The sequence below is a fragment of the Canis aureus genome, chromosome 15 (assembly GCF_053574225.1).
Source record: "Canis aureus isolate CA01 chromosome 15, VMU_Caureus_v.1.0, whole genome shotgun sequence".
In the NCBI taxonomy this organism is placed as follows: Eukaryota; Metazoa; Chordata; class Mammalia; order Carnivora; family Canidae; genus Canis; species Canis aureus.
In genome coordinates, this window is record NC_135625.1 from 41,226,808 (window position 1) to 41,241,711 (window position 14,904).

The 14,904-nt window shown below is 32.6% G+C and overlaps 2 protein-coding genes across 7 annotated transcripts in view; one reads left to right on the forward strand and one right to left on the reverse strand.

Annotated features, from left to right (window-relative positions):
* Positions 1 to 14,904, forward strand: part of LOC144284582 (uncharacterized) — a 283,713-nt gene that overhangs the window by 182,824 nt on the left and 85,985 nt on the right. The window contains exon 6 of one of the 6 annotated variants that reach the window (XR_013353019.1): positions 8,710 to 9,659. The exons of 4 other annotated variants lie outside the window; for them this stretch is intronic. The gene's annotated coding sequence lies outside the window, so the exon portion shown is untranslated. Of the gene's footprint in view, positions 1 to 8,709; positions 9,660 to 14,904 lie in introns of those variants that run through there. One more of the 6 variants, XR_013353011.1, reaches the window with a different exon arrangement.
* LOC144284578 (A disintegrin and metallopeptidase domain 3-like) overlaps positions 1 to 14,904 on the reverse strand; it is a 109,067-nt gene that overhangs the window by 10,667 nt on the left and 83,496 nt on the right. The window contains exons 16-19 of the mRNA XM_077849278.1: positions 11,855 to 11,945; positions 11,412 to 11,601; positions 5,411 to 5,497; positions 3,181 to 3,295 (exon numbers count right to left, since the gene is read on the reverse strand). Coding sequence (XP_077705404.1) covers positions 3,181 to 3,295; positions 5,411 to 5,497; positions 11,412 to 11,601; positions 11,855 to 11,945 — 483 coding nt within the window. The remainder of the gene's footprint in view (positions 1 to 3,180; positions 3,296 to 5,410; positions 5,498 to 11,411; positions 11,602 to 11,854; positions 11,946 to 14,904) is intronic.

Genomic DNA, 14,904 nt, shown 5'->3' on the forward strand with positions numbered 1-14,904 from the left:
GACAGTATCAATTGCCTGTGAAATGTGGAGCATCCGTGCAGAGAAACTGGAACTCTCATAGATGATGGAAAGAAGGAGAGCTGGGATAGTCACTTTACAAATAGTTTGTTTCTTAGAAAATTAAAAATACACTAAGTAAAAACTAAAAACTTTAATAAATGACCCCAAAATCTTACTCCTAGGTATTTACCAACCAAAAAAAGAGAACTTACATACAAGAGAGGTCTATGTGCATGTTAATAGCAGGTTTATTTATAATTGCCAAAATCTAGAAACAACCCAAATACCTTTCAATGGATGAATGGATAAGGAAATTATAGTGCATCATTTCAATATAGAAGCCTACTTAGATATTTATCCAAAGGACACAAAAATACAGATTCAAATACATGCACCCCAAAGATTATAGCTGTGTTATCAATAATAGCCAAACTATGGAGAAAGCCCAAATGTTCATCAACTGATGAATGGATAAAGATGTGGTATATGAATAAATATATACTTAGATATATATTACTATAATGAAATATTAGTCATCAAAAAGAATTAATTCTTGCCATTTGCAACAATGTGGAGCTAGAATGTTTTATGCTAAGCAAAATAAGTCAAAGACAAATATATGATTTCATTCATATTTGAAATATAAGAAAACACGCACATATGGGAAGGCAGGAAAAAGGAGAGAGGGCAATAAAACATAAGAGTTTGTTAAGGGTAGAGAACAAACAGGGTTGATGGAGGGACGTGGGTGGGGAGGGGCTAATGGAAGGATGGGTATTAAAGAGGACGCTTGTTGTAATGAGCACTGGGTGTTGATGTAATTGATGAGTTACTGAATTCTTCATTTCAACATTTATTTACTATTTGAGAGATATTGAGTGGAGGAGAGGGACAGGGGGAGGAAGAATCTTAAGCAGACTGCACTGAGCACAGAGCCCAGACACAGGACTTGATCTCCCAACCTTGAGATCACGACCTTAGGAGAAACCAAGAGTCAGGTACTTAACTGACTACATCACCCAGGTGCCCTGAACTACTAAATTCTACTCCTGAAACCAATATTGCACTGTGTATTAACTAAGTAAAATTTAAATTAAAAATTTTTAAAAAGAAGCCTCATTAACCATAAAAGAATGAACAATTAATAACACCTAGCTGTCTCAATTGGTAGAGCTCGAGACTTAATTTCACTGTGAGTTCAAGCCTGGAGCCTACTTCAAAAAAACAGAAAACTATTAAAACATATGGCAACAGGAATGTATCTCAAATTCATATGTACTGTATATGACATTCTGGAAAAGTCAAATCTATAGGGACAAGAATAGGTCATTGGTTGCCAGGAATTGGCAGTTGGGTATGAATGCAAAGCAGAAGCCAGAGAGAAATTTTGAGATAATAGATCTATTGTGTATCATGATTGTGGCAGTGAGAACAAGAGTATGTGCATTTCTTCAACACCCTTGAATTATATGCCACAGAGTGAATATCACAGTATACCATTTATAAAACCCAAATATGTTTAATAAAAATATTTTTAAAAAGATAACAGCTAGGAGGTTTTTTAAAATTTCCCAAAACACATTATGCTATAGTTTGAAGAATCACAGCCAACCCAAGCAGGATAAATTCAAAGAGAAACATGTCTTGGGCAGCGCCGGTGGCTCAGCAGTTTAGCGCCACCTTCAGTCCAGGGCCTGATCCTGGAGACCAGGGATGGAGTCCTATGTCAGGGTCCCTGCATGGAGCCTGCTTCTCCCTCTGCCTGTGTCTCTGCCTCTCTCTCTCTCTCTCTCATTAATAAACAAATAAAATATTAAAAAAAGAAATGTCTTAATTGTAGTAAAACTGTGGAAAATCATATAAAATACATATAAAAGAAGTCTGAAACTCAAAGAATAAAAGAAGCATTATATTATTGAGATGAATAGAATAATAAGAATGACATTGTATTCTCATCAGAAAAGGAAGCTAAGATACAATTGAATTACATCTTTGAACAACTAAAAGAAAAAATAGGATTCTAATTCCAGTGAAAATACTTTTCACAAATTTTAATTTCACAAATTAAATGGTTTCGTAAAAACCATTTTTAAAACAAGAGCTGAGACAATTGCTCATCACAAAGTAAAACAAAAGAAGTAAAAAAGGAAGTTTTTCAGAGAGAAAGAAAATGACCCACATGCAATTTGAACGTCCTAAGAGAGTTGAAAAGCACTTAAAAACAGTAAATGAATGAGTAAATGTAAATATTTATATTCAAAAAGTTTAAAATTCCATTGTCTAAGGCAAATATAATAACATTATCAGATTTATAATGTATATAAGTAAAATAGAAAACAAAAGTAAAAATGATGAAAAACATTAAAGAAATTATACTGTTAAGATTTTTACATTGTGAATTTAGAAAAACAAATATGGTATATTTGTTCATGAATGTTCATCAAATAAAATTTTAAAATGATATGTGCCATCTACTATCAATATGCTATGGATATGGAAGATCTGATTAACTTTCCCTTTTGAAGAGAAACTTAAAAGATGCAACTTGTGAACTAGCTAACATGATAATAGCTAACATCCTAGGAATATTTGGAGTATATAATAAAACTATCACCTATTGTATAATCATACTATACTTATCTAGAAAATTCTGCTATATATAGAAATGGTTTTGGCAACCATGGTTAAAATTAAGGAGAGATCTATTAAAATGTTCATTCCTTGATTGAAATTAAAAGCATATACAAAATTTTGATTGGCAGTATGATCTAGAGCTGTACTGTTTAATAAAGTTGCCACCAAGCCACAAGTGGCTACTTAAAGTAAAATAAAATGGGGGATCCCTGGGTGATCAGCGGTTTCGCGCCTGCCTTTGGCCCAGGGCATGATCCTGGAGACCCAGAATCAAGTCCCACGTCGGGCTCCCGGCATGGAGCCTGCTTCTCCCTCTGCCTGTGTCTCTGCCTCTCTCTCTCTCTCTCTGTCTCTCTCTCTCTCTTTCTATCGTGAATAAATAAATAAAATTTTAAAAAAATAAAGTAAAATAAAATGGAATTTTGAGATTCCTAGTTGTACTATCCATATGTCAGGTACTTGATAGACACATAGTCCGTGACGATGTAAAACCATCTTTCTGTGATGGCAGAAAGCTCTTCGAAGCACACTCATCTAGATACTAACTTCCCCTATTCCAAAACCCGTTATCAATACTTCCTCCTGGTGATGTTCGTGATGGTTTACAAAGTGGAGGAGAATATCCAACATCACAGTGACAATGAAGCAAATTATTGCAAACCTGAAACCAAAACCAAATAAAAAATGAGAACATTTTATGTACAAAATAAAAATTAAATATATTTTTCTGATTGTTAGTCAATGTAAATTATTAAAGTATTATAATTTATATATTATAGTTTTTATTTCAATGTGGAAAATATTTTTAAAATAAAATGTAATATAATAAATTCCTATGCAATTTGTTGCTATTATAACTTTCAAATGTCATATTTTCTTTTGTTTCATATATTTTTAAATTTTTATTTAAAAGCTAAAAGTAGATAAGCTTCTTGATAGAACTGAAATGCCTTATTCCAGAAAGGCATAAAATTATGACTCCCAAAATTATACTAATAATCAGAGAAATGCAAATCAAAATTACAATGAGGTATATCACCTCACACCAGTCAGAATGACTAGTATCAAAACAAGAAAAACAAGCATTGGTGAGTATGTGGAGAAAAAGGGGACTATTGTGCATTGTTGGTGGAAGTGTAAATTGGTAGTCACCATCAAAAACAGTACAGAAGTCCCTCCAAAAAATAAAAATAGAAATATATAAATTCAGTAATTCTACTACTGAATATTTACCCAATGAAAACCAAAACACTAATTAGAAAAGTTATAAACTCCTGTTTAGTGCAGCAGTATTTATACTAGAAAAGATATGGAAACAACTTAAGGGGCTAACAGTAGATGAATGGATATATAGATGTAATATAAATAAACAATGGAATGTTACTCAGCCATGAGAGAGAGAGAGAGACAGAGACAGAGAGACAGAGAGAGAGATCTTGCCATTTGTGACAACATGAATGGACCTAGGAGGTATTGTGCTAAGTGAAGTAAATCATACTGAGAAAGACAAATATGAAATGATTTCACTCATATTTGGAATTTAAAAAATAAAACAATGAATAAACAAACAAAAAGAATTAGACCCATAAATACAGAGAACTAGTGATTATCAGAAAGGAGAGTAGTGGTAGAAAGGGGCAAAATGGGTGGAGAGGAATGGGAGATGCAGGTTCCAGTTATGGGATGAACAAGTCATTGGGATGAGAGGTTCAGCCTAGGGAATATAGTCAATGATACTATAACAGCAGATGGTAGCTATATTTGTGGTGAGGATAGCATATTTTACAGAGTTATTGAATCACTATATTTTACACCTGAAATTAATGTAACATTGTGTGCCAAGTATATTTCAATAAAAATATAAAATAGTAGGAGTTAAAATTTATTTTGAATTGTGCTAAATTAAAAAAATAACAAACTTTTACCAAAAAATGGGGAAAAAAACAAAAGGGAAAGCTTGCTTAATGAGATACAGGTACCAAAATTTATTTTGCCAGAAATAGGAAGGCTGGAAAATATCTACAAATGTGATCTAGTAGATGAATTGAAAGAAGAATCAGAAGCAGACTAGAGAATATAGAAGTAGGTTCATGCAAAAAGTGGTACATAAATGTAGCCAATAATATTTCATTAACAAATTAAGAAATCAGACAAATGTGCAAAGGTGACTGTAGCATAACGTCCATTGTCCCACTACTTACAATAGTTAAGTAAATATTAACATTATCTAAAAGTCCATCAGTGAATGATTTCTAAAATAGAGTATGGAGGAGATATTCAGGGAAATAAATTGAAGCTACTAAAGGATGAAAGAGATTTGAATAAGCAAGAATTTCAGCTCTCACAAAAATATTAGATTATATATTATATTATATTATGTGTAATATGAATATATTAAGTGTGTTCAAATATTTATCAATACACACACACTCAACCACAAGCAATATTTACATGTATGTTAAACGAGTATGAGTTAATCCTTAATAAAATAATAATTTCCAAATTGTCATAATCTTAATCTAACATAATAGTCTATATTTTATATTGTGTTTTTGTACAAAGTTCAAAGCTCATAAGGCCTATAATAATGTGACTGAACACTATTATATTATTATGTCATATATATATATGTGTATAAATAATGGAATCTACTTTCCTTATTTTAGCTGCAAATTTTCAAATTTCTGTATCAAATAATTCTACCTCATTATCTTGGACAATGTTTTTGATGCGAATTAAAATAACTATACTTAGAAATGAAATAACCATTACATACCCCATGTCCACTGCAATTTATTTTTGAGTCACAGTTTGTTCTCTGTATAAATGAAGTCCTAGAAGAGCACTGTCCCAGGTAACAGTACTAAAATGTTAAAACCACAAACAAGAACTGTAAATATAAAGCCAAGAGTTGAGCAATTCTACTTGCTACAAAAATTAAATGCATAATATGTTTTATATTTGTCATATATTATGAATCTGAATATATAATATGAATATGGAATTCATGACACGTACTTATTCTAAAAAAGAATTTGGGAGTCCAAAAAGCATGTTATTATTTTACCAAAAATAATTTGAGAATGAGATATTATTTCTTTCTTATGAGGGAGCACGGCTATGAGTTTATTGATATACTGACACTAATTGGTATAAGAACAAAAATAGGCGAGTTCTACTGACTATTTATAATTAGCTTGGGTCTTTCTTTGCACCTTCTTTGTATTTTTATAATACATACTCATATATATTCAAAGGAAATGTTTTTATTTTCATTTTATATGTGATGAAAATAAATGTATTCCTAAATTCATGTATAAGTTATTGACAGAGCCAATATTCAGTGCAAGAACTCCTTAAGAACAGAAGTACATATTGATCAATGCTAAATAATAATGTTTCTTGTCTTTTTAATATTTTTCCAACTTTAATGACAATATCTCTTATCTTTCACATTAGCGCTAAAACAAGTTATTTAATCTCTGCATACCTCCATTTATCCATCTTTGAATTTGGAATAGCAATTACATTTAAATTTTTTAAAAGTACGGTATAAGGATGAAATAATATGTTAGACATAAAGGAACAAAAGCAGTGTCTGGTGCATAGTAAATGCACACTCAATACAAGATATCATCTTAATTATTACTTATTTGACCTGATTTCTATATAAGCTCTATGTATTCCTCCGTCCAAATTTCAATTTAATTTGAACATTTTTCGGGGAGTCTGTTAAAGTTATCTGTTGGCTTTTCTCAAGTTATCTGATAGAATATTTACTATTTAATGAATAGTATTAAAAACCATTATCTTCTATCATCATTAATCAATTATCACCATAAGGGAAAGAATATCAGCTTGTTCATTTACTGAGAGTGCTCTGATGAAGCCAGCAAGAATGACAAAATGTTGGACAAACCAGCATTACCTGTCCACAAAACCATTTTAATTCTAGTGCTCCTTAAACATTGTCACTGAGGCAATAACCAACTAGTCATATTTCATTGGGTTGTCCTTAGGGGGAAAATAAGCCAGGAAAAGTTAAGACCTATGCTTCTGATACAGTTTCCTTCAAATAAACAGATCAATTTGTAGTTGGCTCTTTTGTAATGACAGCAAAAGCAAGAGACACCATAAAAGTACTTAGCCCTGGGCAATGGCTGGAATGATGTTTTGAATATCAACTAATACACAAGCTTCCTCCTTTGAATAAGAGACACAAAGGGTGTCACAGAAGCAGACACATCATGGTTCAAAGAAAAGAATATATAAGTAAATACATATTTCCTAAAGTGAAATGCCTGGATTATGTAAGCATTTTTCTCATATAGTCCCAGGTATAAGTAAGAAAAAGGCAGTTAATTTTATTTATTTATTCAATAATTAGCATATCTTATTTTGGATAATTAAATGTATCAAACATACCCCTTTTCAAGTGTAAAATGAATGTGCTGAGATGTGTTTATCTTCCCTAGGCTACATGTGTGAGCTAGAAATCACTTCAATAAACATTTCTCCTGTTCTGAGTGTTATAAATAAAAAAAAAAAAAATCAAAAAAGCCTTCTATCACATCCAATATTAAACAAACTTGCATTGTTGGAATAATGCTTATCTCCATGTGGTGTACTTTGCACTCAGTATATTACAGTATTAAATACATGTGTTTTATTTAAAATTTCATTGTGATTAGTAAGAGGGACCTCTTTTCTGTTAATAAGTAAGATATAAAGTCTCCCCTCTCTCCCTCTTTGTCTTCTTATCTATCAAGATAATTTTTACAAAGGACCCACATTTAATGAGAGTAAGGTAAAGAAGTCTTTCCTTTCCGACCACTCTGAAATCAACTGAATAATGTAGAATAACAGATGAAAATAACATGTATCCTTAATGAATTTTTTAAACAATCATAGAATAATTTCAATTTAAGTTCACAGACATGGCAGTCACGATTGTTCTCCCTTTCTTAATTAATGTAAGTAAAGGAGAATCAGAACAAACCAATTAGAAGATGAAAGAGTTAAGAACTTCCTGGGGTTTTGAAATAAAATGAAGGCCACTGGTGGATAAAATGCAGTGTGGAAGCAACCACATCAAATACAATGATAAAAGAGAGAGCCTAGTTGATCAGCCACACAATGCTCTGGAGGAGCTGCAGCCTCAGAGTAATAAGGAAAAGCAGAGAAGAATATCCAAAAAGGTTGGGCAGGGAGGCTAACAGGTGGAATTATTCATGGAAGTCTGTCCACAGAACCACAGAAGTAGTTACCTCTTATATTCACTACTTACCTCTCCTCTCTCTCAATTACAAAATGCAGCCAACACAACATTTTTATCCCAAGGGAAAAATTAGAAAGGTATTTTGTTTCCTAAAGCAATTGAATTAATGATGACTATAGAATTTAGGATTTCCAAGTGGTCTGTCCTCTAGGAGAGTCACTATCCAATTGAACTACAGAATGTACCACAGCCTAAATGGCCACTTCCAAAATGAAGACTGTTTGTGACAAGTCCCTGTCATATGGAGGTTTGTCAATTAATTGTTTTTTTTGTTTGTTTTTAATTCTAGGTAGTTAACATACAGTGCAATTTTGGTTTCTGGATTACAGCACTGGGTGTTACATGTAACTGATGAATCACTGAATTCTACTCCAGTTTTGTTTTGTTTTGTTTTTAATTGGTGTGGGAGTAAAAAGTCCTGCCAACTTAAAGTTCTTACTAACCAAGTAGGAACCATTTTCCTTCTTTCTTTTCCTTCCCTTCCTCTCCCTTCCCTTTTCTTTCTCCTTCGCTCTTTTCTTTTCCCTCCATGGGCACATTGGTCAGATGGGCATAAGCTAGTGATCAGACTTTCCCAGGCAGAGAATCACTGATGGAGAGAGGAGTGATCTCTAAAGCTTTTAGTGGTCATATGGGGCAGTGGGACAAAGAACCATGGCAATCTTCTGTGGCATTTGTATGTCTAGGTCCCATATTGTTTTATTTTACTTGTTACCATTGTAATTGTATTTTTTCCTGTACATGTTATTTTACTCTCATTATTTTTAAGATTCTTTTTCTTTGCCTTTAATTTTCAGAAATCTCATTATGCTGTATCCTGCTGCGGATTTGCTGGGTTCATCCTATATGATGTTCTTTGCTTTTTGTATCTGTGTGTTTACCTTTTGCCAAATTTGGAGACATACCAAACGTTATTTCGTGAAATACTTTTCCATCCTTAAATTCTTTCTCCTATTCTCCTAGGATCTTAGAATGGCTTTTATCATGACAAAAAGTAATAACAAACATTTTTGAAAATGTAGAGAAAAGGCAGCCCTTGTGCACTATTGATAGAAATGTAAATGAGTGCAGCCACTATAGAAAATAGTATGGAGCTTCTTACAAAAATTAAAAAATGGAAACATCACATAATACAGCAATTCCACTTCTGAGTATTTATCCAAAATAAATGAAAACATGTAACTCAAAAATATATATCCACCTGCACGTTCATTGCAGAATTATTTACATAGCCAGGATATGCAAGCAACTGAGGTGAATGAATGGATGGATCAAATGTAGCAAATATACACAATGGAATATTATTCATCCATAAAAATGAATTAGATCTTGCCATTTGTGACATGAATGGACCTTGAGAACATTAGCTGATTGAAATAAGTCAGACAGAGAAAGACAAATATTGTGTGATCTTACTTCCATGTGTAATTTAAACAACAACAAAATATGAGCTCATAGATGCAGAGAACGGGTTGGTTCCCATGATTCTGATGATGAGGGTTTGAGGGAGTGGATAAAGTGGGTGTCAGAGCCAAAAATTACAAACTTTCAGTTATAAAGTAAATAAATATACAATGAAGAGTATAGTATAGTATGGTGACAAGAGTTAATAACACTGTATTGCATATTTGAAACTTGCTAAGAGAGTAAAATTTGAAAGTTCTCAATATAATAAAAAAAATTTCATGACTATACAGTAATATCGGATGTTAACTAGACTTCTTGCATTGGTCATTTCACAATATATACAAATATTGAACCCCTATGTTGTACACCTGAAACTAAGGTAATGTTATATTTTAACTGTTTGTGAGTTAAAAATAGTAACAAAATGTAATTTTTAAAAGTCAATAACATGTGTAATAACATATTGACTCCATACATATTTCTAAATCACTTTCCAGAAAGAATGTGCCCAGTTATATTTGTTTTAAGATGGTAATAAGTTATGCTTCTCATCATCAATTATTATTTTTAACTCCTATTTGATTAGACAAAAACTAGCTGGATATTCATGTAGTTTGTATTTATTTCACCAACCCACAAGAACACCAAATCTCATCATTCAAAAGTTTTTATAGTGTTCAATCTCTTAACCATATTACTTCCCTTCTTGAAGCTTATGATGAAGCTAAAATTTAATCACTTGGTCTTACTAGTGATCAGCTCCATCATAAAGTTATCCTAGAGGCCCCATTCTGTCACTTTGTTAAGTGTAAATTAGTTTGATTGAAAGAGGTTTTTTTGAATAACAAAAAACATTCCTATCACTCATGAAATTCCAAGGAGTTTAGGAGCTCTGTGCAAGAAATAAGGGACAAAGACCAAATTATTTTTGTATGTTATACCACATGTATACTATTTAAGTGTTTTTTTCCCTCCTAATTGATGAATGCTTAAATTAGCTGATAAATTTATGTATTTAATCTCTCACATTCATAGTAAACATTTTTTTCAGTTTGTCTGAAATGTCTTTAAAAGAATAACATATTATTTTTTTTAAGATTTTATTTATTTATTCATGAGCAACAGAGAGAGAGAGAGAGAGAGGCAGAGACACAGGCAGAGGGAGAAGAAGGCTCCATGCAGGGAGACTGATGTGGGACTCCATCCCAGGACCCCAAGATCATGCCCTGGGCCAAAGGCAGGCACTCAACCGCTGAGCCACCCAGGCGTCCCCGGAATGACCTATTATAAAGGAGTCAGCACTAGTGTGTTCCCTTTGATTATTTCATTATTTTTATGTGAGAATATGTTTTCCCATTTTGAGATAAATTTACTATTCATTTCCATTTTTCTCTATTGTTTCTTAAAATTTTGCATCTCAATGTAAATTATCTAAATTCAAATGTGAAATACTTGAGTAGTGTTTTACATTAGTCAATTTTTCAATGGTAGTAGTTTAACAGTCCTTGATTTTGTTTCTTAAGCTATTTAAGAAAAAGAAAAATAAATAAGGCTTAAACTCCATTTCTTTATTGTGTCTTGTGGGAGGACCAAATTTTTAACAAGTATTTGTTATGCTTTTGGAAAAACAATTAGGGGATTTGGCTAATGAGCAAATAACTGTTTTATTTTCATTACAACCAAATTAATTCTTCCTGTCAATAATTGCTGGACTAAATACTTGGCTATTTTGTTTTCTTTGTTCTTATTATTTAGATTGTTTTCACCTACTTTTTTGGTTGTTTATATAAGTTTTTGCAAACCAGATCCTAGCCTAATTAAGAGGCTAATATTCTCAAGTATGAGAAAACAAGTTTAAATATTTATACCAAAATTCATAATAAACAAAATGATACTGAAGCATGTGTTCCTTTGACCAACAGAAATTCTGAACTTTAAAGCTTAAGATCATGATATAGTAACCAAAATTTGTAATGTTAATTATAATATTAAGGTCTTTTCTGTCTCTCTCATATGTTTGTATGTGCACATACACACATACACACACACACACAGACACTCCCATACTTTATCAAGTCAAATTTTTACTTACCCTATCTGGACCGCACATAGTGCCATTTGATGTATAGGTAATATCTTCTCTTAAATGTGCTGCTGGTGTTCTCAAATATGCAGAGACACACAAATGGCCTTCCATGTAAGTATACTGAATATCAAATTTTTTAAATGGTATTATTTCTAACTGTGTCCAGTGACAAACTATCTTTCCACATAAGATATCCCTAACAATATAAGGCAGAAAAAAAGTATTTATATGACACTAGGGATGAAAATATTAGGGAAATAACTGTTCAAAATATGAAATTAATTGAAAATGTTACAGATAAAAGCTATTCAGAACAAAACAATCTTAGGAAGTGGAACATGAATATCTATCTGTACATAATACATTTATTTCTCACTTGCATTAAGCAACTCTCTGCAGTACAAACATACCAACAAAATTGGAAAATTTATAATTTTTTAAATACACACCTAAAATTACAAAATCCTCCTCTACAGTTTCCAAAATCATCATCCTGCATATTCACTTCTTGTGTGCACAGAGAAGTAGAACCCTTTGCAACTGAAAAATATAAAGTTCCAATTACTCATCTTAAAAAAATAAAAACTAAAAGTATAGTAAATTAATATAGAGACATCTAGATGAAAGCAATGCCCAGTCAGTGTCAGCTACTATAAATTTTTGGTGTAATCTACTGGCTATACAAGAAGAAGAGTTACTAAAAACTATCCACTTGGGAATAAGAAAATTGCTATCATAGTGAAGAAATTATTAAGAAATCAATCATTTACTCCTTTATCTGTAATTCTAATATTCTACTCTTTTTCCACCAATCACCTGAAATTTAACTAATATCTTATTTTTTCTTTGCTCGGTAATTATTAGATCTATCTACCTCTCCATGTAGTTTGAGGTTGTTTTGACTTGCAATTTTATTTTCAAATTTGGATTTACACAAACAATATCTTTTATCATGGCTATAGGGTAGATTACTGAATTTAGGAAAATATAGTTTAAAAATGAATCCCTGAGGAGCCCACACAGGAAAGACAAATCCCCATAATATTTGGCTTTGAAAGCAAGAGGAGCCAAATTTTATAAATTCTTACAACCAGCAGGACTTAAAGCTTAGAATTTTAAAAATCAGCAGCTAGGCTCTGTTTGAACCCAGAGGGCATTAGGAAGCTGAGTCTTCATTCAGACAGCAGGACAGTCAAAAGAGTTACAGCATGGAAGTAGCAGTTTGAAAAACAGCATAGGCAAACATGAGGGAGAAGGATTTACTCATCTTGGAGCATTGTCCAGAGAAGCAAGATCATGGAAAAATACCTCCAGGAATAAAAGCTGTCAGCTGCCATTTCCCTCCCCAAACCCCCAGTATTAACATGGTGCTATCTGCAAAAAACGGTATGGTGCAAACAGTTGCTATTTAATTTGCTTACACCAAGCCCCACCCCCTTTCACTTCAGAGGAGAGGCCCTTTCCAGTCATGCTTGCCTCAGTCCTAAGTCCATGGGCCTCCACCCCAGGAAAGACTAGTGGAAACCCTACCAATACCCAGTCAATGGACCCATGTGTTTTATGGGACCTCAGTTCCTGTGGTGGTGTGGTAGCAGGTTTCATTTCACAAGCAGACCAGCACCCACCTTGTTAAAATGTGCTGCACCTAGCCATGGACCAAACACTGCCCACAACAGACAAAGAGACCCTCTGCAGACAACCTTACTGAAGGAAAAAGAGTCAAGGCATAGCCAACACATATAGGAGACACTTCTTGAAGCATGAGGTCCTGGGGAACAGGGAACTCTGCACTGTAGAGTACTAATGAAGTACTTCTTCATAAGGCCATTACTTTCAGTAGTAAGAGAAATAGCTGACTTTCCTAACCAGAGAAACAAACTCAGAGTTAGACAAAATGAGGTGACAGAGGACTGTGCCCCAAATGAAAGAAAAATACCAAGCCACAGTAAGAAACTTAACTAAAACAGATGTAAATAATATACCTGATAGAGAATTTAAAGTGGTAATCATAAAGATACTCATTGGACTTGAGAAAAGAATGGAGGATATCAGTGAGACTCTTAACAAAAAAAAATTTTAAAAACCCATCAGATAAAGAACACAATAAATGAAATTAAAAATATACCCAATACAATAAATAATAGGCTAGATAAAACAGAAGAAAGAATAACCTGGAGGACAGAGTACTGGAGAGTAATCAAGCTGACAAAATGAGAGTAAAAATAATAATGCAAATTGAGAACAGTCTTAGGGAACTTAGTGTCTGCATCAAGCATGAAACATTTGCATTATAAGGATCCTAGAGGAAGACAGAGAAAAGGGAGTGGAAATTCTGTTTGAAGAAATAATAGCTGAAAATAATCAATAGTAATACAATAACAGTGGGAGAATTTAACACCACACTTACACTGATGGACAGATCAAACAGCAATACAATGAGGAAATAGCGGCTTTGAATGACACACTGGACCTTTAACAGATATATGCAGAACATTCCATCCTAAAACAGCAGAATACACATTTTTTTCAAGGGCACATGGGACAGTCTACAGAATACATCACCTAGTAGCCCACAAAAAGAGCCTCAACAAATTCAAGAAGATTGAAGTCATATCATGCATCTTTTTACCACAATACTATGAAACCAGAAGTCAGCCACAAGAAAAAAAAATCTGGTGAGAGTATAAATACATGGAAATTAAATGACATGCTATTAAGCAATAAATGGGTCAACCAAGAAATCAAAGATATCAAAAAGCACATGAAAACAAATGAAAATGAAAACACAATAGTCCAAAATCTCTGGAATGCAGAAAAAAAGCAGTTCTAGGAGAGTTTACAGCAATGCAGGTCTACCTCAAGAAGCAAGAAAAATCTCAAATAAACAGCCTAACCCTGTACTAAAGGAGCTACAAAAAGAATAACAAACAAAACCCAAAACCAGCATAAGGAAGGAAATAATAAAGATTAGTGCAGAAATAAGTGATATAGAAACTAAAGAAATAGTAAAACATCAATAAATCAAGAGCTTGTTCTTTGAAAATATCAACAAAATTGATAAACTTTTAGCCATACTCATCCAAAAAAGGCGGGGGGGAGAGAAAGACACCCCCAAATCAGAAATGAAAAGGAAAACTTAAAAATGACATCACAGAAACACGAAGAATTGTAAGCAAATATTATGAAAAATTATATGCCAACAATTTGGACAACCTAGAAAGAATGGAAAAATTCCTAGAAATGTATAACCTTCCAAAACTGAAACATCTCTACAGCTACATTGCACCCTTTCAATGCATTTAGTTTTATTTTTGTATATATATATTTTTTCTTTTTTACAATTCTAGGATGTAGTCTCTTCTAACAAAAATACACCCAGGATTTACTGTATTGTTCTGTTCATCTGTTTGTTTATATTCCTTCTTTTTTTAATTTTTACAATTATATTCTATCATTTCATTATATTTAACTTTATTTTTGTACTTATATAAATTTTTCT